This window comes from Podarcis muralis, chromosome 1 (genome assembly GCF_964188315.1).
Source record: "Podarcis muralis chromosome 1, rPodMur119.hap1.1, whole genome shotgun sequence".
Classification (NCBI taxonomy): domain Eukaryota; kingdom Metazoa; phylum Chordata; class Lepidosauria; order Squamata; family Lacertidae; genus Podarcis; species Podarcis muralis.
In genome coordinates, this window is record NC_135655.1 from 86,015,612 (window position 1) to 86,042,253 (window position 26,642).

At 44.7% G+C, this 26,642-nt stretch overlaps 1 protein-coding gene across 13 annotated transcripts in view; it reads left to right on the plus strand.

Annotated features, from left to right (window-relative positions):
• TNS1 (tensin 1) overlaps positions 1–26,642 on the plus strand; it is a 318,113-nt gene that overhangs the window by 50,856 nt on the left and 240,615 nt on the right. Inside the window, exon 1 of one of the 13 annotated variants that reach the window (XM_028742389.2) lies at positions 24,136–24,402. The exons of the other annotated variants lie outside the window; for them this stretch is intronic. Within the exon in view, the coding sequence (XP_028598222.2) occupies positions 24,322–24,402 (81 nt within the window). The 5' untranslated portion in view covers positions 24,136–24,321. Of the gene's footprint in view, positions 1–24,135; positions 24,403–26,642 lie in introns of those variants that run through there. 13 annotated transcript variants of the gene reach the window in all.

The window sequence follows — 26,642 nt, forward strand, 5'->3', positions numbered from 1 at the left end:
ACTTAATTAGTATATTGATTGATAAACCCCAGATTGATCGTTTTTATTGTTTATGTAGAGAATTATGCAGAAATTCTGGTTTAAATATGATTGATTGTTTAGAACATTTATTTCCTGCTTTATCAGAGGTGCTCAAGCTGGCTCACAGCCTCAGTTTCAAATACTAAACAATACAGTAGACACGAGTAAACACCAAACATGGGAACATTAAAACTTAAAAATAGCAGCACCTCTAAAACGAAAGCACACTCCTCTCTCTGACTAAAGCCCTTAACAAATGTGTCTGAAGGCCAGGAGGGAAGAGCATTGGTCAACTTGGGCAGAGATCTTCCCATGAAATTGGGGCAACCACTGAGAAAGCCCTGCCCCTTAAGTATTGACAATCTAACTTAATGAAAAGAGAGTACTTTGAGGCAGGCTCTGTGAAGCTCTTAAAAGGCGAGTTTGCTGATAGGGAGAGAGATGCTCTCAAAATTACAGTGGTAGCCAGAAATAGTACCCAGAAATAGTACCTCGGGTTAAAAACTTTGCTTCAGGATGAGAACAGAAATCATGCAGCGGCAGTGCAGCAGCAGTAGGCCCCATTAGCTAAAGTGGTGCTTCAGGTTAAGAACAGTTTCAGGTTAAGAACGGACCTCCAGAATGAATTAAGTACTTAACCTGAGGTACCACTGTATATCAAAGGACTTTAAAGCCTAGATCAAGTACCTTAAACTGGAGCCAGAAGCTTGCGGTTAGCCAGTACAAATGGCACACAATATACTCCCGTCATAGTGTCAGATGCCACTGAGTGGTCAAGGTGAGCCAACAGAGGTGCATCCCCATCATCATCAACCTGGAAGCCCAAGAGTTGGTCTGCCCCTTGTCATTTGGTCACCTCTTCATTCTCATGTGAATTCCTAGCTAGAAACTGGAAGGCAAATAAATGTGCAAAACTGCAGCTCTCTTCCCACACAATGGGAAGTGTAAAATATTAACAGAGGCCCATGTGGTTGTGTTTGAGAAATAACCAAGATTGCTCAGAAACAGCTGCAGCTGTCAAGAGCAGTGTGAGGGCTGGGAAAGCAATTTGGCTCAGCTCTGTCAAGCCCCATGCAGGTGTGCAGGCTTCTCCTCCTGGGGAGCACCTTCATTGAATTAGCTCTGTTTCTTTCTACCCATTTTCATATGTAGGTTGCAAGCCTGTCGGCCTCACTCCCAGGTGAGGCTATTACTCCTCTCACCCATCTTAGCAGTCCTGCCGTGCTTTAAACAGTTGCATGAGAGATAGAAACGCAGTGAGTGCAGTTTTTCCAGGCATGGTGGCACAGTGATGTGGAAAGCATCACCTGCTGGATTTCTGCCTGTCACACAGATAGACTGGAATGCTAGACTGAAGCCAACAAGATGAAATTCGACACAGAAGGTTAGTGCACTTAGAAACATACAGTTGTAGAGTTGGAAGGAACCCCGAGGGTCTTCTAGTCCACCCACTGCAATCTTTTGCCCAACGCAGGGCTTGAACCCACAACCTTGAGGTTAAGAGTGCCATGCTCTACTGGCTGAGCTGTCCCACCAGTCACTTTTCCCGACTTACCTGCTTTCACACAAGCAGAGCTATAGTTAACATTAGGATATACTGAGAGCTGGATCAGGCCCGTGAACATTCTAGCCGAGCATCCAATTCTCACAGTGGCCAACCAGATGCCCATGAGAAGATTGTTGTTGTTGTTTAGTCGTGTCCGACTCTTTGTGACCCCATAGACCAGAGCACGCCAGGCACTTCTGTCTTCCACTGCCTCCCGCAGTTTAGTCAAACTCATGCTAGTAGCTTCGAGAACACTATCCAACCATCTCGTCCTCTGTCGTCCCCTTCTCCTTGTACCCTCCATCTTTCCCAACATCAGGGTGTTTTCCAGGGAGTCTTCTCTTCTCATGAGGTGGCCAAAGTATTGGAGTCTCAGCTTCAGGATCTGTCCTTCCAGTGAGCACTCAGGGCTGATTTCCTTAAGAATGGATAGGTTTGATCTTGCAGTCCGTGGGACTCTCAAGAGTCTCCTCCAGCACCACGAGAAGATAGCAACTGCTATTCAGAGGCACATTGCCTCTGACATTAGAGATAGAACCATAACCATGGTGGTTCTACACTGGCTGGGCCCATCTGAACTAGTATGCTCCATTTTGGGCTCCACATTTTAAGAATGAGATTAATAAGCTGGAACGTTCCCAGAGAAGGGTGACCTGGACATGAGGACTTCAAGTGGAATGGTCCAAAAAGCTGAGTATGTTTAGCTGGAAGAAGAGAAGGTTATGGGGAGACATGATAGCTGTCTTCAAACATCTGAAGAGCTATGAAGAAAAACCCTAAGATATAGGCAGTAGATGATGGGAAAGACCTTTTCTGGTTACCTTGGAGTAGACAAAACTGTGCTAGATAGACAAAGAGGCAGCTTCCTATGTCCATCCTTTGTACATTAGTGTGATTGTGCTGCGCTGTGTTTTGTGTGAAGGAATGCTTCATGTATGCAAAAACCTCCCCAGCTTTTTTTGATGAGTAATTCTTGAGGTCAGTCTAGACTATGCCAGATGTCCAGATCACGACTTTTAACAGCTCTCTTGTGTAGAAGGATTGCCTCTTTCAATGTATGGCTGTAGGTTTGCTGTTGGCTAATACAGGGAAGCATCAGCTGGTAAAAATTCTTACATTTATGCACAATGGAAAACCAACCACTATGTACCAGACGTGACACATGTGCATGACACAGGGGGATTTTTATTTTTCCTGGTTAAAGGAATTTTGTGTTAAAAGGCTTGCTGGATTAGAGTGGGCGAAAAAAACTTCGTATCCCTGTTTCAGAGCACTTAAATTCTTTTAAATAACAACAATCCTTTGCAGACACAGTGGCTGTGTTTGGACAATGATATCTACTCCTCTTCTTTGGTGATCACTCGTAGCCGAGTAAAATTGTCTTCCATGTACCCGGTCTTAACTGTGAGTCTGTGACTGTGGAGGCCAATTCTGGATCCACACACCTTTCCACATTGGGGACATACCGTAGGTTTCCAGGCAGGAGATGATTGCGGTGAGGGTTTGCCAAACGTGCCTTCCTCTTAGCCCATTTCTCTTTTTCGCCTTGAGTTCGTGCTTCTTCAAAGTCCTTGACACCTTTGGTAAAGGCTGTTCTCCAACTGGAGTGCTCGTAGGTCAGTGTTTCCCAGTTATCAGTGCTTATACTGCATTTTTAAAGATTTGCCTTGAGAGCGTCTTTAAACCTCTTTTGTTGTCCACCAATATTTCACTTTCCATTCTTAAGCTGGGAATACAGTAGTTGCTTTGGAAGACGCTAATCAGGCATCCAAACAACAAGACCAGTCCAACAAAGCTGATGTTGAAGAACCATTGCTTCGACACTGGTGATCTTTGCTTCTTCCAGTACACTGACATTTTTTTGCCTGTCTTCCCATGTGATGTGTAATTTTTTTGGCGAAACACCTTTGATGGAATCTTTCGAGGAGTTGGAGATGGGGTTTATGGGTGGATTATATCTCATCTCAATAAGAAGCTAATATATGAACAAGCCTTTTGCCCATGCAACCAGTTGCTTTGTATAAGAAGTCTCTAATTTACCATAAGTTCTTGTTTTGTTTGAACCATGAACCTGTGGCTGCTAGTCTTGAAACAACCCAAGATATTAAACCAACTTTAAACTGTTGTTCAATATCCTGCTTTATTCTGAAGCTGTGTCCTTAGGACACTTCCAGATTTTCATCCTGGCCAATTCAGGCTGCACTCTTAGAGCTGGTTTGAAGCTCTTGTGAAAAGAACCTGCTTCCCCAAAAGTTTTGACTTTTTCTGATAAAGGAAGTGAGGGGTAAATGTGGGATAAGGCTTGCTTTGATGCAACATTATCAAACCTCCCCAGGAACAAATCAGGCTGAATGCTCAATAAACAGATTGCCTGGAAGCAACCATAGTTTCCTGGCTTGGACAAAATGGGAAACTGTGGTTAATCAGAGACTTTATGGCTTGTTCAAAAGTGCTGTGTAGACAAAAAGCTGGCTCAAATCTCAGCTTGTTAAGCTGATATATGATCATTCAAACTGGGCCATTGTTTGGGAGAGCGGGGAGACAGGATGGAAATTCCTGTTGCACGGGTCACTTGTATGAAAAGCATGAAGGTGAAATATGTTAGTATCTGGAATTCCTGTTTCTGACTCATGCTCATTAATGTCTTGGATTCATCTGGAAGAAATCTTGTCCAGCTCTCGGCAAAAGCTTTTTAAAAAACCCTACCAAAAAGCCCCTTGATGGGGAATAGCATGTGGGTGTATATATATATATCTGTGTAATTGCCCAAAGATGTAAAACATTGGGGGACATTCCAGAAATCCTGTGCAGGGCAAGTTTTCTCTGCAGAGCAGCTTTCATGCCAGCTGCCTGTGAGGAGGCCTACTTTATGGGCTGGCTCTGCAAGACGGCAGGAGGTGTATGGTATAAATTACTGAGCTCTGGCGGAAAAAAGTATGGGTGGAGAGTAAATTAAAGCAACCTGGATGGTCACCATCTGAGTGGAAGAGGCCAAGAGATGGGAATAATATTTTTATAGATGACTTGCGGTAATGAGACACAGTGTAAGAATAAGGCACCGGATGGGGAAGGGAGAGGGTTATTGGCAAGCCGGGGGTCTGGAAATCAGCATTGGATTTGGTGATCTTGGGCCATGGAGAACCTGCTGGTTTTGAGGATAGAACTGAGGTTTTCTTGCTGTAAGATATATGTGCACTATTCTAGAATGTAGTTCAGTGTGCGTATGTTTGAAGCACACTCTAGTCTGCCATGGATCCATTGGATTCATAGGCAAGGTCTCTTGTGGTATTAAATAACATTTCTCACATTTATGGCAGCATGTTCAGTTGTAAGGAAGCTACAGGATATTGATGTTCATGAATATTCAGTAGTCGTATCCTGCGAATTACCACTTTATGCTCATAAAACCTGAAGAGAAAATTACTGCAAATGAGAGACTATCCATTCTCGACATAAGAGGGTATAATTAACCATATACTCTTGGAAGTGGCTCCAAGCAGAAGAGCCTGCCATTCTGGACATTATGTCGAAGGTGGCAAGGACTCATGGTGACTAGCCATTGTCTGGCCCCATGGGCAACACGCTGGGCCTTCCTAGACCATCATCCTCTTGTGAAAGCATCATGTCACTTTCCTTCTGTTTTCCTCTCTCCTGCCACTGCCCCCCCCGCCATACTCAAACCTTTTAATTAAGGCAGGAAACTGTGTGTCTCTGTAGCTGTTGGACTGGGAGATGTATTTTCCCACTAAATGAGATCTTAGCAAGCCTTTTTAAAAAAAGAAAGAAAAGAAAAAGGCTGGACATTAATCTTTTGGCTATTGGCAGCTTAATAGTTTTCCCGAGATGCTATCTGCCATTTCTCCTGGTCTCACTTTTCTTCTGATTAAATAAGATGTGGGGTGGAGAGGAATGCTCTTTGTTAAGGCAGACATTGATTTACTCTGGTTTATTTCATTTTCAAAAGGAATGAGGGGTTGGGCTCTAGAAGATCAAAGAACTAAGAAAGAAAGTGGGGGTAGGGACAGATGGACATTCAGCGGCATTGGGAAGTAAACCCAGCTCTGAAATCTTAATGGCTAATGGCAATGTATGATCTTGTTTATTTCTGTAACAGTTCTTAGAGTTACAAACACAGGTGCTTGGTCCTTGTATTGCTTCCATCTTCTTCAGCCATGCCTGAGAGTTCGCTGTTTCAGTGCAGTTGGGCTTCCGTGTGCTTGTGTCACTTGGGTGCACCTAAGTCCAACTGGAATGTCTCTTACTTGAGCCCCATAATAAGAACAGAAGAGCCCTGCTGTATCACATCAGTGGCCCATTTAGTCCAGCATCCTAGTGGCTAACCAGATGCCTATGGGAAGCCCACAAACAGAACCCAAGTGCAGCAGCACTCTCCCCATTTGTGTTTCCCAGCAATTGATATTCAGAGGCATAGGGCCTCTGACAATGGAGGTAGACCATGGCCATCATGTCTTGTTCGCCACTCATAGTCTTTTGCTCCACGAATTTGCCTAATCCCTCTTTTAAAGCCAGCCAAGTTGGTGGCCATCACTTCCTCTTGTGTGTAGGGCTGGGAAATATATTGATATATCATCGAAAACTGTTTTGAAGTCCATATTGTGATATTGATTTCATAATTTTTGATCTGGCAATATATCACAAATCATGATGTGTGTGTGTGTGTGTGTGTTATGCAAAAATCACAATGTGGGAAAAACCATGAAGCCAGCCAATGCCTCTACATAGCTCCACCCTTATTTCAGACATTGTGATACATCAGTATACAGTGGTACCTTGGGTTACATACACTTCAGGTTACATACGCTTCAGGTTACAGACTCCGCTAACCCACAAATGGTACTTCGGGTTAAGAACTTTGCTTCAGGATGAGAACAGAAATCACGTGGCGGCGGCACGGCGGCAGCAGGAGGCCCCATTAGCTAAAGTGGTGCTTCAGGTTAAGAACAGTTTCAGGTTAAGAATGGACCTCCGGAACGAATTAAGTACTTAACCCGAGGTACCACCGTATTGTGATGTCTAGCTGCTGATATATCACAATGTTGAAAGCCAGATATCACACAGCCCTGCTCTTGTGGGTGCAAAATTGATAGTTTAACTTTGTGGTGTACTTTCTTTTCTATCTTCCAACATTTGGCTGCATTGGATGTCCCTATGTTTTAGTGTTATGGGCTCGGGGGGACATCTCGCTCCATTTTGTCTCTTGACCTACTTTTTCTCTACACTTGGAAGCCCCAAATGCTGTAAGCTTTCCTCAAAGGGGAGTTGCTTCATAATGACGTGTGGGAAAGCCAAGCAGAAGCCTTCAAAAATCCTGCCTCTTCCATTCCACCTCGTATCAAGGCCTCACAGAGGCAAGGATACCAAGGTAAGATTATCAGGAGATGGAAGAGTCAAAAGGTGTCAGTTAGGTGGTGAGCACAGTGAACCAGCCTCCTGGTAAGCGGAAGGAGGAGCAAGGAAATGGCAGGTCTTGGCAGGGTGTTGTGGTCAGTTTTTTCTCTCCTGAAGCAAGCCTGCATCAGGGAGGAGCTGCAAGGAGAGACCTTGGAATTTCTGTGGACTGCATAGACTGGGGGTGGGGGAACAAAACAAAACACTGCAGTGATAAATTGCTGCTTTCAAAAATGTAAAACAGAATTTTAGGGACAATTAGGAAAGAGAATAATGGGGTACGGTGGGGGCATCTCAGAGCCTCTCTGCAGATAAAGGTAAAGGGACCCCTGACCGTTAGGTCCAGTCGCAGACGACTCTGGGGTTGCGGCGCTCATCTCGCTTTATTGGCCGAGGGAGCCGGAGTACAGCTTTCGGGTCATGTGGCCAGCATGACTAAGCCGCTTCTGGCGAACCAGAGCAGCGCATGGAAACACTGTTTACTTTCCCACCGGAGCGGTACCTATAGAGCAATATTAATAGCAGTGGTTCTCTGTTGAATCTTGTGCGCAGTTCCAGTTGCCTCCTTTGGAAAAGGGAACAGTGGGTTGGAAGAACACAGAAGAAGAGGAGGACAGGAATGATCAGGAGTGTGGAATCCCCCAGGATTCTAGTCAGGAAGGAATTTTATTGGAGGTCCATTTCAGCAAGAATTTTCCCCAATATCACCCCCTAAAATGGACTTGCTGCCTGTACATCAACAGTACCCCTCTGCCTCTGGGTTGGCAACTAGTGGGGCAGATGATACCCATCTGTTGGAGGGTGAGGAATAGCCTCAGGTCCACCAGTTGGTGATCTGTATTAAAAGGCCAGTACTTCTCAGCTCACAAAACTGATCTGTTAAATTTGAATCCATAAGCATATGTGGAGGTCTCCTCTTCCCAGTTTGGTACTTGCTCTTTGGAAGAAATAGGTCGAGCACATTTTGTTTACCCTTTCAAATTAAACCTTGGTGAAATATAGTGGTCAAAAACTGTTACATGGACCATTGCTTAACACAGCGTACCATTAATGTGGGGTTGTGATTGCTGACAAAAACTAGGCAAATCAATGGATGAATATCTATAGCTCTTAGACAATATACTACTACTACTACTACTACTACTACTACTACGGGCGGCTTCCAACAAAATATTAAAATACAGTAGTCCATCAAATAGTAAAAGCTTCCCTAAACAGGGCTGCCTTCAGATGTCTTCTAAAAGTCTGGTAGTTGTTGTTCCTTTTGACATCTGGTGGGAGGGCGTTCCACAGGGCGGGTGCCACTGCCGAGAAGGCACTACCAAGAAGCCTGGTTCCCTGTAACTTGGCTTCTTTCAGTGAGGGAACTGACAGAAGGACCTCAGTGTCCAGGTAGAATGATGGGGATGGAGATGCAATACTGGACAAAGGCAGTATTGGCCATGCTGTTCTCAGTGTCTGCCTTAAGACTGCAGGACACATAGATAGTGAAAATGGAGCAGAAGTATTCCATAAGCAGGATGGGCTTTTGTTATTGTTGAAGTTTTACTGCATTACTACGCAATCTGCAGTAGAGTTTGGCAGCCAGAAGATCTTTGATTTTGTATTTAAATAAGTTGTGTTTTTAGTTCTTATGGTCACTTAGAAAACAGGGGTGTAGCTATGGGTTGGCTGGGTTGGCCTCTGCCAAGGACGCAGGGCCTGGGCTAGGGCCTGCAGAAATCGCCTCTGCTCTCCCCAGGCTCCTCCTCCACTGTTCTGGGTGCCCAACATCTCCTTTCCAAGAGTGCAAGGGACTGGAGATGGGGGGGGGGGGGTAGGTGGCGGTGGCAATGATACAGCTCCTTGCCACAGGCGCATGGGAGCCTAGGCACGTCTGTGTTATTAAAAAAATGGAATATTGGTTGGATGAGTCAACTGCAAGTTCATAAATAAAATTCAAAGAGTCAGGAGATGGGACTCCTAATCTTGGCTGGTGGTATCTGGCTCCTACGCTAGACGTAAAGACCTAGGAGAAGAGAAAAAAGAATAGAAAAGTGGTGTGTGTGTGTGTGTGTGTGTGTGTGTGTGTGTGTGTGTGTGTGTGATGGGATTCTCATATAGGGAAAAGGGTTAAACAAAACTTTTGTGTGTGATGTAATCCCAATCCTGAGTCTTCCCACCCCACCATGACAGTTTCATAAAAACAAGTATTTAAAATGTTACCTACTTTGCCCCTGTTGCAGGCTTATTAGCATTATCCATTATGAGCGGAATACTGTTTCTGAGTCTGAATGGTGAAAACTTCCTTTTGTTTGCGAAGGTTGATACTTTCTATTTTCAACTATTATTTTACCCTCTCCCTTGCTATAATTGATAAAATGTAAGATACGTTTAGATACTTTTGGTTGCAATGGCATGTTGCTTCATCTCAGTCACTGGATGTGTAGAGTCAAAATTTCAGTAAAGCTAAATTATAGTCTGAATGGTACATAAAAGCAGTTATATGTTTAAGTTTTATAAACATATTAAACACTATAATTTTGTGTGCCAATACACAGTGAGTGCATTTTATGTTCTTAAAGTCGAAAGTCTTAGAAAGTTAACCATGCTTATATTTCAATTCCACCCTGCTCTCAAATTTCCTTTGTTTCCCTGGGATGAAAAGCAAAACGGAACCCAATTTCCCCCGGGTATGCCTGGGACACCCACCACCTCCCCTGGGAGAACGAAATCCTGGAGAGCCACACTGCCAGTCAGTGTAGATAAATACTGAGCTAGGTGGACTAAAGGACCAGTGGTCTGATTCAGCTTTCTGTGTTCTTATTCCCTGTACTTAATAAAGGTAAAGGGTAAAGGGACCCTTGACCATTAGGTCCAGTCGCAGACAACTCTGGGGTTGGAGCACTCATCTTGCTTTATTGGCCGAGGGATCTGGCGTACAGCTTCTTCTTTTTTTTTTTTTTTATAAAAATTTTGTACCTTTAAATGTACCTTTCCTAAAAAACCAGAGGCCCTCCTCCTGGGCATTGTCGGCCAATTGGTGGCAAAGAGGGATAGAACTTTCTTCATGTACGCCTCAACAGCAGCAAGAATACTCATCGCAAAGTATTGGAAGACACAAGATCTACCCACTCTGGAAGAATGGCAGATGAAAGTGATGGAGTATATGACATTGGCCGAGATGACAGGCAGAATCCGTGACCAACGAAAAGAGACAGTGGAAGAAGAATGGACAAAATTTAAGAGTTATCTTAAGGACTACTATAAACTTAATGAATGTTAAAATGTTTGGTTTCCAGAAATAAAGGGGTACAGGGATATAAGGTCAGAATTATAAAAGAGGATTAAGATGATAGAGAATGGAATGTAACAATGGGGAGTTGCTAGTTGAATTATGGACATTGGGATGCAGAGAGGGGGGGTATGGGGAAGTCCAGGAAAAGAGGTTTATGAAAATATGTTTGAAACTATACGTGTATGTTTGTCATTTTCAGTGTGTGTTTGTTTCTTTTAAAAATTCTGGCGTACAGCTTCTGGGTCATGTGGCCAGCATGACTAAGCCACTTCTGGAGGGCAACCAAAATGGTCAAACGATGCCTTATGAGGAACGGCTAAGGGAGCTGGGCATGTTTAGCCTGGAGAAGAGGAGGTTAAGGGGTGATATGATAGCCATGTTCAAATATATAAAAGGATGTCATATAGAGGAGGGAGAAAGGTTGTTTTCTGCTGCTCCAGAGAAGCAGACACGGAGCAATAGATCCAAACTACAAGAAAGAAGATTTCACCTAAACATTAGGAAGAACTTCCTGACAGTAAGAGCTGTTCAACAGTGGAATTTGCTGTCAAGGAGTGTGGTGGAGTCTCCTTCTTTGGAGGTCTTTAAGCAGAGGCTTGACAACCATATGCCAGGAGTGCTCTGATGGTGTTTCCTGCTTGGCAGGGGGTTGGACTCGATGGCCCTTGTGGTCTCTTCCAACTCTATGATTCTATGGTGAACCAGAACAGCGCATGGAAACGCCAGAGCCATACCTATTTATCTACTTGCACTTTGATGTTCTTTCAAACTGCTAGGTTGGCAGGAGCAGGGACCGAGCAACGGGAGCTCACCTTCTGATCGGCAAGCCCTAGGCTCTGTGGTTTAACCCACAGTACCACCCGCGCCCCATACTTTAAAAAACACACACATTAACCTTAGGGCCTAGCTAGCTGTTAATGGGGGCTGAATGGCTGCTGCTGACTTGCCTTTCTCCCACACATCTTCTCAGCAATATACATGTTTTGCTTTGTTTTTAAAGAAAGACTTCTCTGTGGACAGCATTTTCCAGCTGCAATTCATTAGTAGCTAGTTGCAGTGAGTGGTGCAAGGCTGGAATTTTGGGATTCTGCATAACAACAACAACAACAACAACAACAACAACAATAATAATAATAATAATAATAATAATAATAATAATAATAATAATAATAATAATTTTTATTAATATCCTGCCCTCCCCAGCCGAAGCAGGCTCAGAGCGGCTAACATCAAATGTATAATACATTAACATAAAATCAGACAATCAATTAAAATACATCCTCAAATCAGATCAGGATCAGAATAAAATCCAATCGGATGGCAACCTGCAGATTACGGTTGGGGACCTTAGATGCTCACCAGGCCCTACTGTTGGTGCTGAACTTATATGGGCCTGTGAGAAAAATTGGGAGGCCACTTTCATGCAAGTTCTTATGAAAGAGGAGAGGGAGTCAGACTGAACCCCGACCAAAGGCCTGGCAGAACAGCTCCGTCTTGCAGGCCCTGCAGAAAGATGTCAAGTCCCTCAGGGTCCTAGTCTCTTGTGACAGAGTGTTCCACCAGATTGGAGCCACAGCCTAAAAAGCCCTGGCTCTAGTTGAGGCCAGCTTAACCGCTCTGTGGCCTGGGACCTTCAAGATGTCTTTATTTGAAGACTGTAAGTTCCTCTGTGGGACGCATGCACATCCATCACCTGAACTAGTTCCTGGAGCTGTAGCAACACCTGAGCTATCTGCCATCCTTCAGGTTTTTGGTTTTCAGACTTTTGTTCAGATCACTGTGCTGTATACATGCAGTTTGCAGGAGTCTCACTAGGATTCTCTTAAGTGCTTGTGATTTAAACCGTCATGCAAATTGCTCAGGTGCGCATTGTAGCTTGTAAGTGGGGGTGGGGAATGGAAGATGCAACCTGAAAACTGCAGCAAACTAATGCACCAATTGCAAAATCAATTTTTAATTAATTTTAGATGTTCTCTAAGTTTAACCAGCCGGCAGATGGAGTGGAACAGGGTGGAGCGAACCTACTGAACAAGACCAAAACAGGGGAAATCTCCACACGTTGCTTGTTTCTTCTGCTAGATTTTACCAGGGAGATGTAGCTTGGTGTCAGCCATGCGTCCTCTGTAACATCTAGTTAGGACTCTAGAGGCAGAATAATCTAGGCTAAGTAAATACACATTCAAATTTAATTTGCATAATTAATAGGGTAGCATTTTAGTTTCCTTTGCGCAGAGATGGCTCAGAGCCCTTGTAATGCTTGTCCCTTCGTCTAGGTTTGACCAGATTCCCCCAACCTGGTGCCCTCAAAACGTTTGGGACCACAACTCCCATCAGCTCCAGCCCAGGGCGGCCAATTTTCAGGGATTATGGGAGTTGTAGTCCAAAACAGCTTGAAAGCATCAGGTTGGGAAAGACTGGCCAGGATCTCGAAGATATCCCGCCCCCCTTAGAATGAGATTGGCATGGATCATTTTTCTCTGTCTTTAAATGTTGTGGGGGTATTGTAAGGCAAACCTGGTGGATCCTTTGGTTATGGTTATGGTATTTGCCTTAAAGGCAAATAAACCCTTTCTGGGACTGATGTTAACAACCCATCTCACAGGGAACATGCTACAACATGGATGGGGAGCCTCAGACCCTCCTGGCCTTTCGTTCTGGCCCTCAGAACTCTTCCCAGGCCACACCCCTCACTGGTCCTGCTATGCACCTTGGATATTTTTTGCCTGGCTGGAACATGAATGCCCAGAATGCCCCTTGCTTGCCTAGAAAGGGTATGGGAATGCCTGCAGAAAGGTAACATTAGCATTTGTAGTTCTACCCATTCTTGCTTTTGGCCCAGCCCCCCCCCCCACTAGCATGGGACCCTCAGAGGGAAATGTGACCTTTGAGCTACAAAACATTCTTTCACCCCTCTTCTACAGCAGCTGCAGATAAACTAAGCTGGAGGACTTCCCTTGCAATGACTGCATGGTCTCCCTTGACATTGGGACAGATTACTAATCTGAGGGAAGAGGGTGTCCCCCAAATGCTGCTCCCCATGCTATTTTGAGACATGGCAAAATGACGAAGCGCACGCATGCACAGCCAGTTTGCGCAAGAAGGGGTGAAAAGTGGAGTGCCCGATGCAACTGCGAATTGGGATTGCCTGTGTCTCCAGTTTCTCCCCCCCCCCTCCAGCCTCTTGGTTGCTAGGTGGCCGGAGTCATTCCTGGCGGAGGGGGAATGCAATAATGGCTAATCTGCAGTTCTCCCCATTACACCTCTTAATGATTCCCTAAATCATGCTAATGAACTGCACCCTCACCCCCCTGCCTCTTGACCCTTCCCCTCAGAAGAGCACCAAAGGGCAGCCTGGATCCATTATGCTGGTGAATGCGCCGGGGCTAAGATTTATAGAGCAGGCGGGAGCGACAAAGTGGTCTAGCTGGCTCCTTGGCCCTTACAACAGGACACCTGGGCTGTCATTAAAGGTAATTAGTGAGCCAGTGCTGATTGATGAGGGGTCCAAATAGCCTCTTGGCCCAGCAAGGGGGTCTTGTTGGTTGGATCAGCTCCTTTTGATGCCCAGAGTGTAATGAAGTCTCCCATTTGAAACCTTCATTAGGGTCTTCTTAAAGGATCTGGGTTGGGGAGCAGGGTGGACCTCTTTAAGTTTTTTTTTAAACAAAGATGATACATTTATGTGTTGAGCCAAATAGGCCTGAAAATTTCATCCTCCTGCCCCTTTGATGAAATATTGCCTGAGTGTATTCATCTCCCTCCTTATAGGGTTGGAGTATCTCTCAAGAGAGAAAGAGGTAGTGGTGAGGGGGAAGGGGACCCCTTTCACATTTGTTTATTATGTTTGCATGCTACTCTTCTCCTGGAGCTCATGCAAAAGTCGTAGGAAGAATTCCACCCAACAGTTCCAGTGTCTTGTGAGCCTGATTTCAGCTGCCATTTTGAATTTCATCTGGTTCTGAGTGCTCTGTAATTTATTCAATATTTTCCTTTGTTCATTGTAAGCTGGAGGATGGCCAGTTTCTTGGGAATCACACTATTCTTCAGGCAATAGTCTGGTAATGGGTATTTTGACATACAATCTCAGCTCTTTGTGGATGGTCAGGTTCTAAAAGTTGGCACTAGTAGTAAGAACTCCACAGCAGTGGAACACATGCACGTGGATTGTAGATCATGATTTGGGGTGGGGGTGGGGGTGGCAGAGCTAGGAAGTAGCTAATGTGCTTCCTGCACAATCTTTTCAAGAGGCAGATGGACAGTAGTTGTTCGTCTTTGCACATGAGTTATTGATGCAATAACTTGAGCACTTTTTTCCCTGCCATACTTTCAAGTTTCTATTCTATAGAATAGAATGACCACTGGGGTTATGTGAAGTTACTTTGGGGGCCAGGTCTGGTCTGGTCCATACGAATACCAACTGACCATCGCTGCTGTTAGTTACTGCCCTAGATATTTTGGTACCTCTGCGGCCACTTCCAGATGATCTATTTATTGAGCGTTCAGCCTGATTTGTTTGCCTAGACAATAGACAGTGTTTGCTAATGAATTATCATTCAGCCCGATTTATTTGTGGGGAGAGTAGATGATGTTGCATCAAAGCAAGTATTACCCCACACTTTTCGGTGCACCCCCTTGCTTTCCTTACAGCAAAAGGTGGGTTTGTTGCATGAGACCGCCGGGGTTTTAGACAGTAAGTCTTTCCCACCTTCAAGTGACTTAATGTTCTATCAATGCCCAATTGTGTTATGAAAATTCTGATAGTTAATCCATTGTAAAATTGCAATTATGTTATTTTAAAAACAAATATCTTGCAGCCAAAGAGTTGAGTGGGACCAGCACTAGTTTATTTGGGAGTCTCTGGATGTGGCACTGAATCCTCCTTCCTTCTGTACTTGCAGATGAATGGGAAGCCTTGTTCCACAGGCCTTTGGTAGAAGCAGGAAACCAAGAGGTGTAATACCAGCTTTTCTGATACTGGGAGTGATGGAAAGTGCATTCTTGATGGCCTGTTGTATGCATTGCCTCCCATCTCCCTCAAGCAGTTGTTCTCTTTTGTTCTTGGCATATATTGCCATAGTTTTTTCTTCTGTTTGCTGTTTGCATGCAACACTTGCTTTGCACGTAACCACCCACCATGTGCACTCTTTATTTTGACCGTTCTGCATTTGCATTGTGCGTTGGTGTAAGACACGGGTGGGGAACCTTGGGCCCAGCGGCTGAATATTGCCCTCCGGACCTCTCTACCTGGCCCTGAGGAGTCTTCCCAGTCCTTCTCCACTTCCCAGTCCACATTCCTAACCCCACGCTATGCCCCTCAACAGTCCTTCTCCATGCCCACCTTTTGCCTGTCTGGAATGTGCCTTTGAACTATGACAATGACTCTTACTCACCTGGAGGGAAGAAGGAGAGATTTGCGTGGAACATGGGCGCATGTAGAAGCCTCTGACTTGGACTGTCAAGAGTCTCACCTGTTGCTCCACCCACCTTTGCTTCTGGTCCTGGCCAGCACTGGCATGTGGTCCCTGAAAGGTCGCCCATGAGGGAATGTGGCTCTGTCATACTGAGAAAGGTTCTCCATCCCTAGTGTAGGAGATGAGATGCTGTGGTTTTAAGGAAGCTGATATATCTCGGACTGCATTCCCCTATCTGCAACATGGACAAAACACAGAATCACCGATTTGTGGAGTTGGAAGGGACAACGGAGGGTCATATAGTCCAAAACCCCTGCAATTCAGGAATCTTTCACCCAAAGTGGAACTCAAACCCACGACCCTGAGATTGAGAGTCTCATGCTCTACCGACTGAGCTGTACGACTCTGTTATAAGGCAGCATGCAAAAGAAGGTAGGAGATGGAGGGAATGAACAGGCTACTGGGGAGGCACAGCATTTGTGTCCTCTTCCCAAGATATTGGTATGGTCTTCAAGTCTCCAGTTTGGCAACTGTTGCCTGTGGCCTTCTTTCCTGTCTCCCCTGTGCTTTGGGGCAGGGATGTGGGAGGAGGCTGTCCCATCATGTAATGAGATCAGCTGGGCAATGAACTGCATTGGCTACAACTATCACTTTGTAAAGTTTTTTTTTAATAGGAGGGGAAACAGCAGTAAAAGCACTTATGAGGTGATAAAGGGCTTTAATGAGCTGGCTCTTTGATAGCACAGCTGTAAACCGAGAGGGAGGCAGGGAACAAAAAAAAAAGTGGATGGGAGAGAGCACTCAGGATCCACCTTATGGCCTCCAGCACTGTTTGTTTCAAGGCTCTAAATCAAGATTTTCTCTGCATTTTCCCATTCCCCAGGACAAAGGCATATCAATGCAATGTGATCACCCTGAATTGTGACTCTGTTAGAGACTTTGTGGACTCTCTCAGAATCATTGAGTGGGACTGTGGCTGCGTCCACAGCAAGCATTTAAAACACATGACTTCCCCAAAGAATCTTGGGAACTGTAGTTTATTCCTCACATAGTTCTAGTTCCCAGCACCCATAACAAACTACAGTTCCCAGGATTCCTTGTTGGGTAGTAATGTGCTTTAAATATGCTTAAAATGTGTGGTGTGTGCACAGCCTGTGAGGCATCTGTTGGGGATACTTTGAATTCTAGGAAATTCTGACATAGAACGAGCTTGAGGACCTTGGATATCTAGTGTAGGTTTCTGAACCTGTTCAGGACAGATCTACTGCAGTTTCATTTTGGACAGGTTGTGGGGAAACTATCTAGGAAAAGAGAAGGATAATCCAAGGATAATAATTCAGTCATATGTTTGGCCAGGATCTTTAGAATGTGTACATTTTGCATGGAGGAAATCTGAAGCATGCCTCTGTTTTCCTTAGCAAGAACTTCCTTTAGGGATGGCATCAGTAAAAATGGCTCCTTTATGATAGCAGGAACCTACTCTGGGGTTGCCATCTCTAACTAGAAATCTAGGCTAGGTGCAATTGGGTGCTATAATGGATCAGAAAAATGCAAATAGTTGTTTTCACCTAGGTGCAATGATAAGCAGGTTCTCCAGTCCCATCTGAGTTGATGATGCTACTGGCAATTAGGAAGAGCACAGCAAGTGCCCTTTTCATGAGCTGAGTTGCAAGTGCTACCCAAGACTAGAGCTTCCTTGCAAGTTAATTAGCAGGATAAGCTTGCCAAGATGTCAGCTGCAAGTCAATTACAATCAGAACTTCTGAACAGAGCTGAATGAAACCTACTGTTTAGCCCTAAAACTTGGCAGTGATAAGCGCCTTGAATGCAAAATGCAGAATATTGAATCTTGTTTTACCAGCTTTCATTTTCGGAATGACTTAAAGGGACATTGATATAGGTGGGAGAGAATACACAAAAAGTGCTTTTATTTGGTTTCCCTTGCCCTTTCTCCTCTTTTGCCATGCATTCTTCAAGACACACGTCTAGAGGGATATTGAAACACCACCTTCTCTTTCTTGAGAGGACCTGGGAACCTCACGTACCTTGAATGGGCTGCTGAGTTCTCCAGGGTACCTTTCTTACTTACAGAGTAGCCCTGCTTAAGGCAGCCTTCAACCATCTGGTGCCTTCCAGATGCTTTGGCCTGTAACTCTTATCAGTCACATTCAGGCAAAGGCTGGTTTAAAGGGATTTCCCCTTAACTTTCCAAATTCATTTTGCACTGGGCATGATGGGATAAATGCCTTTTGTGAGTCTAGATATGCTCCCGGTGCCCATAGGTTGGAGTTCCATCATTTAACCAGTTAGAGTTAATAAAAAATCACTCTTGATGGATTGATAAGGTATCCCAGTTAAGTGGACAGCAGATTTTGTTTTGATTTTTTTAATAATTAAAATAGAAACACAGTATCAGAAGAGATATTTCTTCTTCCCCGTCAAATAGAAGCAAATGCTTCTAAGACATGTCTGCTCCCACACATTTATGTCTCCACCAAAAGAACATCAAAATATGTTTGCTTCAGGATTTTTATGTTTCCTCCTTTAAAAAACCACATTTTTTAAATATATATATTTATATAGTAAGAAAAGACATAGATGGCAACAGGTCATCAAAAAGTAAAAGTCATGTAAGGTCATTGGTGTAGCCAGGATTTTTGTTAGGGGTGGCAGAACCGATGTGACTGGTCAGTTAGTTAAGTATTTCTGTTGTTTTACTTGATCGGGGTGGGGGGTAGGGAGCTGCCCCCTGCCCACCCTTGGTTACACCCATGTGTAAGGTCCATCAAAAAAGATACAGCATGTATTTAAGATAATGGGAGAACAAAAGAGAAGAAAAAGAGGGTAAAGGACAAGAAAGGTGAGAAAAGGAGAAGAGAACGAAAAGATAGAAAGAAGGAGCTGATACATTTCATAATTGTAATTAAGGCATACAGAATTTTTTTTATTTAAAGAAAATAAACAGAAAGAGTGTTCAATGAAAAAAACCACACAATATAGTGCCACACAAATTCTAGTGGTTTCACTGTTTACTCACATTGATTTTATTTTATTATTACTATATTGTATTGTACTTTATTACTACAGTATTTTAGAAATCAGTTTTAACTTCTTTTGATTATAAAAAGATTGAGAATTTTCCCCGCTAAACAAATAAAAAATAAGTATCTAATTTGTTTTATTAAACATGTGTAGAATCTGACATTCGTCAGTACAGATAGCAGGGCAATATACAGAACACAGAGTAAAACAACTAAATCAAATAATGAAATAATAATGATACATACTGAAATGCACCATGAAACAAATAAAGCAGCTGAAAACAACAGAGCAGATTAAGCCCTAATCAGCTTACAAAACTTGGAAAGCCTGGGCAAATGAATTAAGCCCCAACTTGATGCCAGGATGATAACAATGGCATATTCAACCCAAACAATTGATTAGTCAATTAAACAAATGAAACCCCTGCAATTAATTGACTAAGATTTCTTTAATTTGGATGACAGACCATTAAATTCCCTAAAGATGCCAAAATCTAGGTTTTATCCACCAGAATCTGCAAAGCCATTTCATTGACTGATATCTCCATGCTGGGGCTTGGCGTGACTGGGGTTGCAGTTTGGAAGGAGCAGAGGGAAAGGAAAGGCAGAGCTGTGGTGGTTCCTCTCTCCCCTGCTGTGGTACTGGATAAAAGGCGGCATTGTTGTGGTTTCACAGACAGGGCTTGGCGAGTGAGGTCCCTCGTCCTCCAGGCCTGCTGCCTGCTCTGGTTTTGTTGGAAGGTCTCATTGCGTCAGGCAGCACAGCAAATGGAGCGGACTCTGGCACGACATGTCTCTTGCCCTAACCTGGTCTCGAAAATGTTGTGAGAAAGAGTGGGGCAACTGTATAAATGAAGTAATTAACAGAAGCGCCAGATGTACTTTATTTTAAGAGATGGCCCTGTAGGCACCTAGGATTTTCATGCTGCAACTTTGCAGGAATCCCAGTTGTGTGATTATGGCCACATTCACCCCATCTATTTAAAGCATTACAGTAGCACTTTAAGCAGTCATGGCTTCCCCTAAAGAATTTGAGGAGCTATAGTTTGTTAAGGGCCCTGAGACCCCTATTCCCATTTCAGAGCTACAGTTCCCAGCATGGCTTTTAACAACCAAATCCCTCTTCACAGGAACTCTGGGAATCATAGCTCTGTGAGGGGGAATAGGGGTCTCCTAAAAACTCTCAGCATCTTTAAACAAACTATAGCTCCCAGAATTCTCTGGAGAAAGTCATGGCTGTTTAAAGTGGTGTCATAGTGCTTTAGCAACAACAACAACAATTTAAATAGATGGTGTGAATGTAGCCTATATTAATAGATATGTACTCTAACTATCTCTGGTGTGGACTTCCTGTTTTGTGTCAGTAGCACAACAGAACCTGAGACATACATGGCAAAAGTATAATCTCCTGTTAAATGGATCAAATGTTTGAGATGTCTTCAATGCTGCCTTTAAGTTCCTTTAGAGTCCTGTACCTGGAGAAATCAGCAGCAGGGAAAATGTCCATAGGCCCGTCCAGTGGTAGCTGTGCTATGATCATATCAGTGTTTAGCTCCTGGTTCATAATGTCTAGTAGAACTTAACCCATGGTATGACATTTCTGAGTTTTCCTACCACCACAGTTCCCATCAATGGCTGCTGGCAACAGGGCTGGGGGGAAGTAAGTGATGGCAGTGACATTGAGATAGGTAAATTCTTTTAGAATGTTCCGGAAGGAGATGGAGAGCTAACTGTGTGGCTGCCGTTTTGTGTGTGTGGCAGCATTTATTCATTGAACTGTAAGTTGAGCTTGCTCCATTGGTGCACAGGAAATACTGACATATTCTGGAAGAAATCCTTAAACCCAGCGATAAACTGGGCCTATTGGGCTTTGTCCTGATGTGGTAAGCTCTAGTGAGTTGTTTATAGTGGTACTTTACTTCACTGTTGTCTGGGGCTTGGGACCATCTTGTTTGCAAGCCAGCTATCTTTCTCCTTTTCTCTCTGTCCCTCCCCACTTCACTTTCCTTCTTCAACCCTCCCTAATCTCATTCTCCTCTTTAAAAAGCAATACCACCAGAGGAAGGAAATGGTGCTGCTGATATACGAGCTACATTACATTGGGACATGACCCAGTTGTGGGTTTGGTTCTATCAGATGAAGATGAATGTTGAGTGGCCATGACAGACCTAAGCCAATGTCAATTCTGCAGTAGCCAGAGGCCAAAGCCACTGGGCCAGAGGCAACTGATGGCATAGGCTTGTGGTTCTCAAACTTGTTTCTCTGGGCCCTACTTTCAGAATAAAAATTTGCTTTCACCACAACAATTGTTTTTATTGATAAGAAATACCTTGGAAAACAAAAAGAAACAACACAGAAGACAACTACTTTATAATATGATCATGGGACACCCAGAAACTATAAATCAATGCAGCTACGAACATGAATCATTCCCACATACTTGATGCTCTCATTTTGAAAAGATATGTACTGTATCCATATTATGTAAATAAGAATTTTTTTGTTTTGTTAGTATACTATAATACTCTGAAATGTTTAAAAGTTTGAATCTTCCTGCTACAATTGCCATCCTCTCCTGGCTCACCAGTGTGGTGCACCACACCCTTTGAGAACCACTGGCACAGGTGAATGACTTACTGGGCAGCATTCTTCAAGGAGCTCCCTCATGCAACCATCTGCTTGATGTGGGCTGTAGGAAATTCATATGGATCCCACAGAGACAGTGATATCAGTGTCCTGTAGTTTCAGACTTTGTCCCCAGACTGTTCACTTAGGACAGCAAGTTGTTCCTTCAGGTGCCCAAGCAAAGAAGTTTTTGTAAACTGAAAGTCCCCTCCCTGCCTTTGGGCTGCCCGTTTGCCACAGGTGTAGGTATATATAGACAGGCAGGCTAGGAATGTCTGTAGGAATATTTGCAAGGCTGCATTTATTGGCCAATAATTGGACATATAAAGCTGCCTTATACGGAGCCAGATCATTAGTTTATCTAGCTCAGCATGGTCTACTCTGACTGGTAGCAGCTCTCAAGGACTCAGACATTTTCTTCTGCAGCCCTGCTAAACTTTTTAAACTGGAGATGGTGGTGATTGAATCTGGGACCTTTTGGATGCAAATAATGTGTTCTGCCAGTGAGCTACAGACCCTCCCCATATCAATTTCAGGGCTCATAGGTCTAGGTCTTTTAGCTCAGTTAAGATTGTACAGCACATCAGCCAACCCACCTAAGTCTTTGTCCCTCTCTCTCTCAAAGCTTTTCTCTTTTCTCCCCCACATTTACTCCTTTCTTTCAAAGCTGCCAATCACTGGTCCACCCCCTGCTGCGTTTCCAAGGCTTGTCTAATCTGGAAATCGAACGTGAACCGAATTCTGTGTGTTGCTGGAAGGAAATATGAACCAAATGTAAGCATGGCCGTTCAGGGGAAAACACACTTCCAGGCCCAAGCTGTTTTTAATAAGGGATCTCAATTGGCAGGACCCGGCAACGCCAAGGCAGCAGGCTCAAGGAAGCCCAAGAAAAAAGAACAGTCAGCACTGAGCTAGTAGGAGAGTGAGGAGGACTCATGTGGTCAATTCAGCTGCTCCAGATTTGGCAAATTAAGGCTTCTTCTTCTTCCACCAGCTAGTTGTCCTTGGTTTGTGTGTGTCTCTGTGTGTGCAAACTCGCCTATTTGTAGCAAGGTTATATTCTTCTTTCCGTTTCATGCTGCCATCTAGTTTTAGGAAGTGGAGTGTGATTGGGAGGAGTTGCCTCTCTGCTGCATATTGAGGCAGTGGATTTCAACCAGTGTGCCATGGCACCCTGGGGTGCCTTGAATGATGGTTAAGGGTGCCATGGGCAACACTGGCCTCTGTCTCTTTTTCCTTACCTCCCTCCCCTGATGCTCTCTTACATCTCTGCCTCTCCAAGCCTTGCACAGCTGTTTATTGTAGCAGCCCTGACTATAAGCTCCATAGGTGAATGGTGCTTCCAGAAGGAATCTCTCTTTGGGGTGGTAGGGGGCGGGTAGGCAGCTCAGAGACCAGGGGCAACAGCAGCGGCTGCCTGGAGGACTCACAAGGAGAGTGGAGAGGAAAGGAGGCTGGGGGAACACTCCACAAGGGAGGGTGCTCAAAAAAGAGTGAGAGACTGCCAGCTCTGCAGGCCAGAGGTGACATAACTAGGCTCCTGATCCCCACAGGGGTGCCGTAGAAAGAATGTAGTTGGTTAATGGAGCTGTGGACTCAGAAAGGTTGAAAGCCTCTGGCCTAGGGCCTAGAGGCACATTAACCTGGGGCAACGTGGTTTGACAGCTGTTTCTTTATGTTGGGTATTGTGTATGGTAGGAATTGGAATTAAGAGATATCTAAGGCTGAAACCAAGAGCCAATTAGACTTGCTTTTTGAGGGGGGCGGGAAGTATGAATGTGTCCACCTGTCTTAAGGTGTTTGCAAAAAATGCAGGAAAGTTAATGCACGCACCTTATTTTCCAGAAGTAGAATGCATTTGGCAAGCTTCCAAAACCAATTAAGAGAATATGTATTTATCTCTTTTTCAAGCACTTTCTTCCTTTTTGCATTTCCACATAGCATAGGGCTATGCTAATCCCTACCTTCAAAAGGCAAACTTCGCCATAATGATTTCTGTCATAAATTTTTTTAATCAAAATCCTAATTCAGATCTCTGATGTTGATATTTAGACTGCAATGATTGTGCTTGTTAAGTTAAAATAAGTTAAAAGAAATGCAGCCAAAAGATCCAGACCTCTTTTCATCCCTCAAACCCAAGCTCTACAAATGAATTCACGGCAAATTGGTTGCTTTTGCAGTGGAACTTAACTCAAATGCAAAATTTTGGCATCAATAGCGACTGGCCAGAAACCAAATTCCATGACTTAAAAGAGTAAACAATCAAAGCCTCTGGCATTAATATCTGCTGCTACAAGTTAGTCTTCATTTAACACCAAAATGATGCTAGGTGCTGTTCGTATTTAGAGATGGCGCGACACTCCCACCACCATCCAGAAGAATTCAGTCCTGGAGATTGATTTTGTCATATTTAATGCTCAGATAGCCTGCCGCTGGTACGGAGACAGGCTTCCCACAATAAGGATTTTATTGCTCATGGGTTGTGGGTCTAAATCTGCTAGACTCTCCTGAACGACTTCAGTGTCCTTTCGTGCTTAGCCAGCCCCAGCTTCCCCCGAAGGAGCATAGCAGTGTGTTTCATTTCTCCTTCCCTCCTCCTCCTCCTCCTCCCTTTGCTTCTCTTGTGGGGATGGGTCTGCAGCTGAAACTCGGCAGCCTTTCAACCATTAAACTATATAAAAGCGCGGCAAAGTTATGCAGCTGCCCATCGAGGAGGGGCCTGGAGGGGAGGGGTCTGCAGCCATAAAGAGAGGGTTTCTCCAGAGGCACCGCCCCTCCCCCTTTCCTTTGGAGGTGAAGGAACTGACCCAAGAAGAAGCAAGGAGAGGAATCCACGGTGACACCAGGCTAGGGAAGGCGAAGAGGCAGCAGCGGCAGAGAGGCACATGCCCAGACGTTGCTGTTGGCTGGAAAGCCTCGCACTTTCTCCTTGCCTCTGCTTAGTCCTCCTACCCCTTGGCTGCGCGGAGGATGTGCTGAGCTGATGCTGTTATGCTGTCGGTTTCACTGAGTCTCCCAAAGGGCCGATCTGGTGACAGGATGACCTGGGTTTGCCTGTCTTGCATGCTTTGGGTACGTAGATGTCTTTCGACGACATCCCGCAGCATCATTTTCCTCCCTCGCCTTACTCCCAAGGTGCTTGCTTTTGGTTGTGTTGCAAAGCGAAGCCGGGCTTCTGGTCGAGGGGTTGCAGTTACTGGGCTGGAGTGTTTCCTTCCACTTTTGACCGCATTTCCAAACAGGGCAACTGTAGAGGAGGAAGGAGGGGATGTCGTGGGAGAGCTTTGTGTTTGTTTCTTCGTGTGTGTGTGTGTGTGTGTGTGTGTGTGCATCCATGTGTTAATGCCAGTTGATGGATGGATTTCAAAGACTGCCTCTCGGGGATTGGAAAGGGAGACGAGGATCGGGAAAAGGAGAGGAAAGCCCTCCTAAAGGATTCCATCTGGATGTGACTTTGCAAGGAAAGCCTTTGATGCTTGCTGGGAAGCAGATGTCCAGCTATCCGGCTCGCTGCGCCACTGGAGAACACTCCGGGGATGTCGGGCTTAGAAGCATTTTCTTCCTTTCTCCCCTGTTTAAAATGCCATTAGTTTTCACGTGAAGGGGAAATTGACTTTTCACTGTTTTTCCGGCGCTTGTGAGAACCAGATCGCTCGCCCCTTTCTTTACCGGTTTTGCAGCGAAAGGGAGGGCAAAACGAACTGCGCTCACTGAGAGAGCCTCTATGGTCATTTGGAGGCGATCTATTAATGCAGATAGTGGATGGGTATTTGGAACTGTGGAAACATGAGCATGACATATTGGAGACCACCCACTAGGCTAGAAAGGTGTTTTGCAGTTGCATCTTGGGACGCATGACGGTGGCACCAATATCTAGAAGTGGATCTGGGTGTTCTAAGCCCCTTCCAGGCATCATGACCGATCATATTGGAGACGTGCATGTGACCTGCTGTACACGAGTGAGTGCCGAAGCTAGGATAATCTCTGGCCACCTATTTCTTTTTCATGTCCTGTAGGTCAGGTAACCTGCTGCACGTGGCTTGTGTGAGAATAAGCAAGATTTCTGATTTACAGTGGTTCCTCGGGTTAAGAACTTAATTTGTTCTGTAGGTCCGTTCTTAACCTGAAACTGTTCTTTATCTGAGGTACCACTTTAGCTAATGGGCCTCCCGCTGCCGCCGCACGATTTCTGTTCTCATCCTGAAGCAAAGTTCTTAACCTGAAACACTATTTCTGGGTTAGCGGAGTGTGTAACCTGAAGCGTATGTAACCTGAAGTGTCTGTAACCTGAGGTACTATTGTTATGGGAGAGAAGCAGCCAGTGGAAAAATACCACAGGTTAGGTGCTTCCACAGGCAGGAAAACAGAGATGCCAAAAATAATTCGGTTTTTAAAGAGCTTTATTTGTGCTTCCTTCCAATACTTCATCTAGTAATCCTGCTGGCCAGATCCTGATACAGTTGGGCCCAGTGACTTGGAAGGCCACCCTGAGACCCATTTGTAACAAGGCAGGATTTGCTCCGTAGCTGCTCAGCCTGGAAGGGGGGCGGGAATGGGCTTTGGGACATAAGTAATCGGACAAACATTTGCATGAAAAGAGAACTCTGCTTCTCCAGAGCGGAGCCTGTCTGCCTGGTCCCTACAGTTACAACCCGCTGTTTGTGACATCGCTTTGTTGCCATAGCGATGCTTTGGGTGGTCCCAAAGGCGTGGGGGGGGGGAGGTGGGTAGTTGGAGGACAGAAAGAAGCCAAGAAGAAGTGGGAGTGTGGGGACTCTGCAACTGCCAAAATTGGCCTGGGTTCTGAAGTGGCCTTTCAGGGGGAGAGAGTGGCGATGGATCATCAGGCTCTCAAATCTGGGTGGAAGAGCCAGTGTTGTTGGGGTCTGTTTCCAACACTACCTCATATTAGTTACTCCACAGTAATAAAGATGTGAGCTATTCTTGCTCTTGCTATTCTTGCAGCCATGGAGAAACAGTGCCAGATTTTTTGTTAAGTTTTAGATGTCTCCCTAAAGAAACAGAAGCAAGCAGAGGGATGGACTCACGAGTGCCGATTCACAAAAGCATTTCCTACAAGCTATGCTTATCCACACATCCCATTGTGCCGCTGCTTTCTCCCTTGAGGAAAACTGCTCCTTAGTGTTAAATCAGAGCAAACAGCAATTCAGGTTTTCTCTGGACTGGCATTTGCGCCGATCTAGCACTAAAGAGTGAGTTTTCCCTGGGAAACGAGTTGGGCAAGGGGAAAACTGATTGGAGCCATGCTTTCTAGGCATGGGATGCATGCAAATGTGGATGAGCCCTCTCTT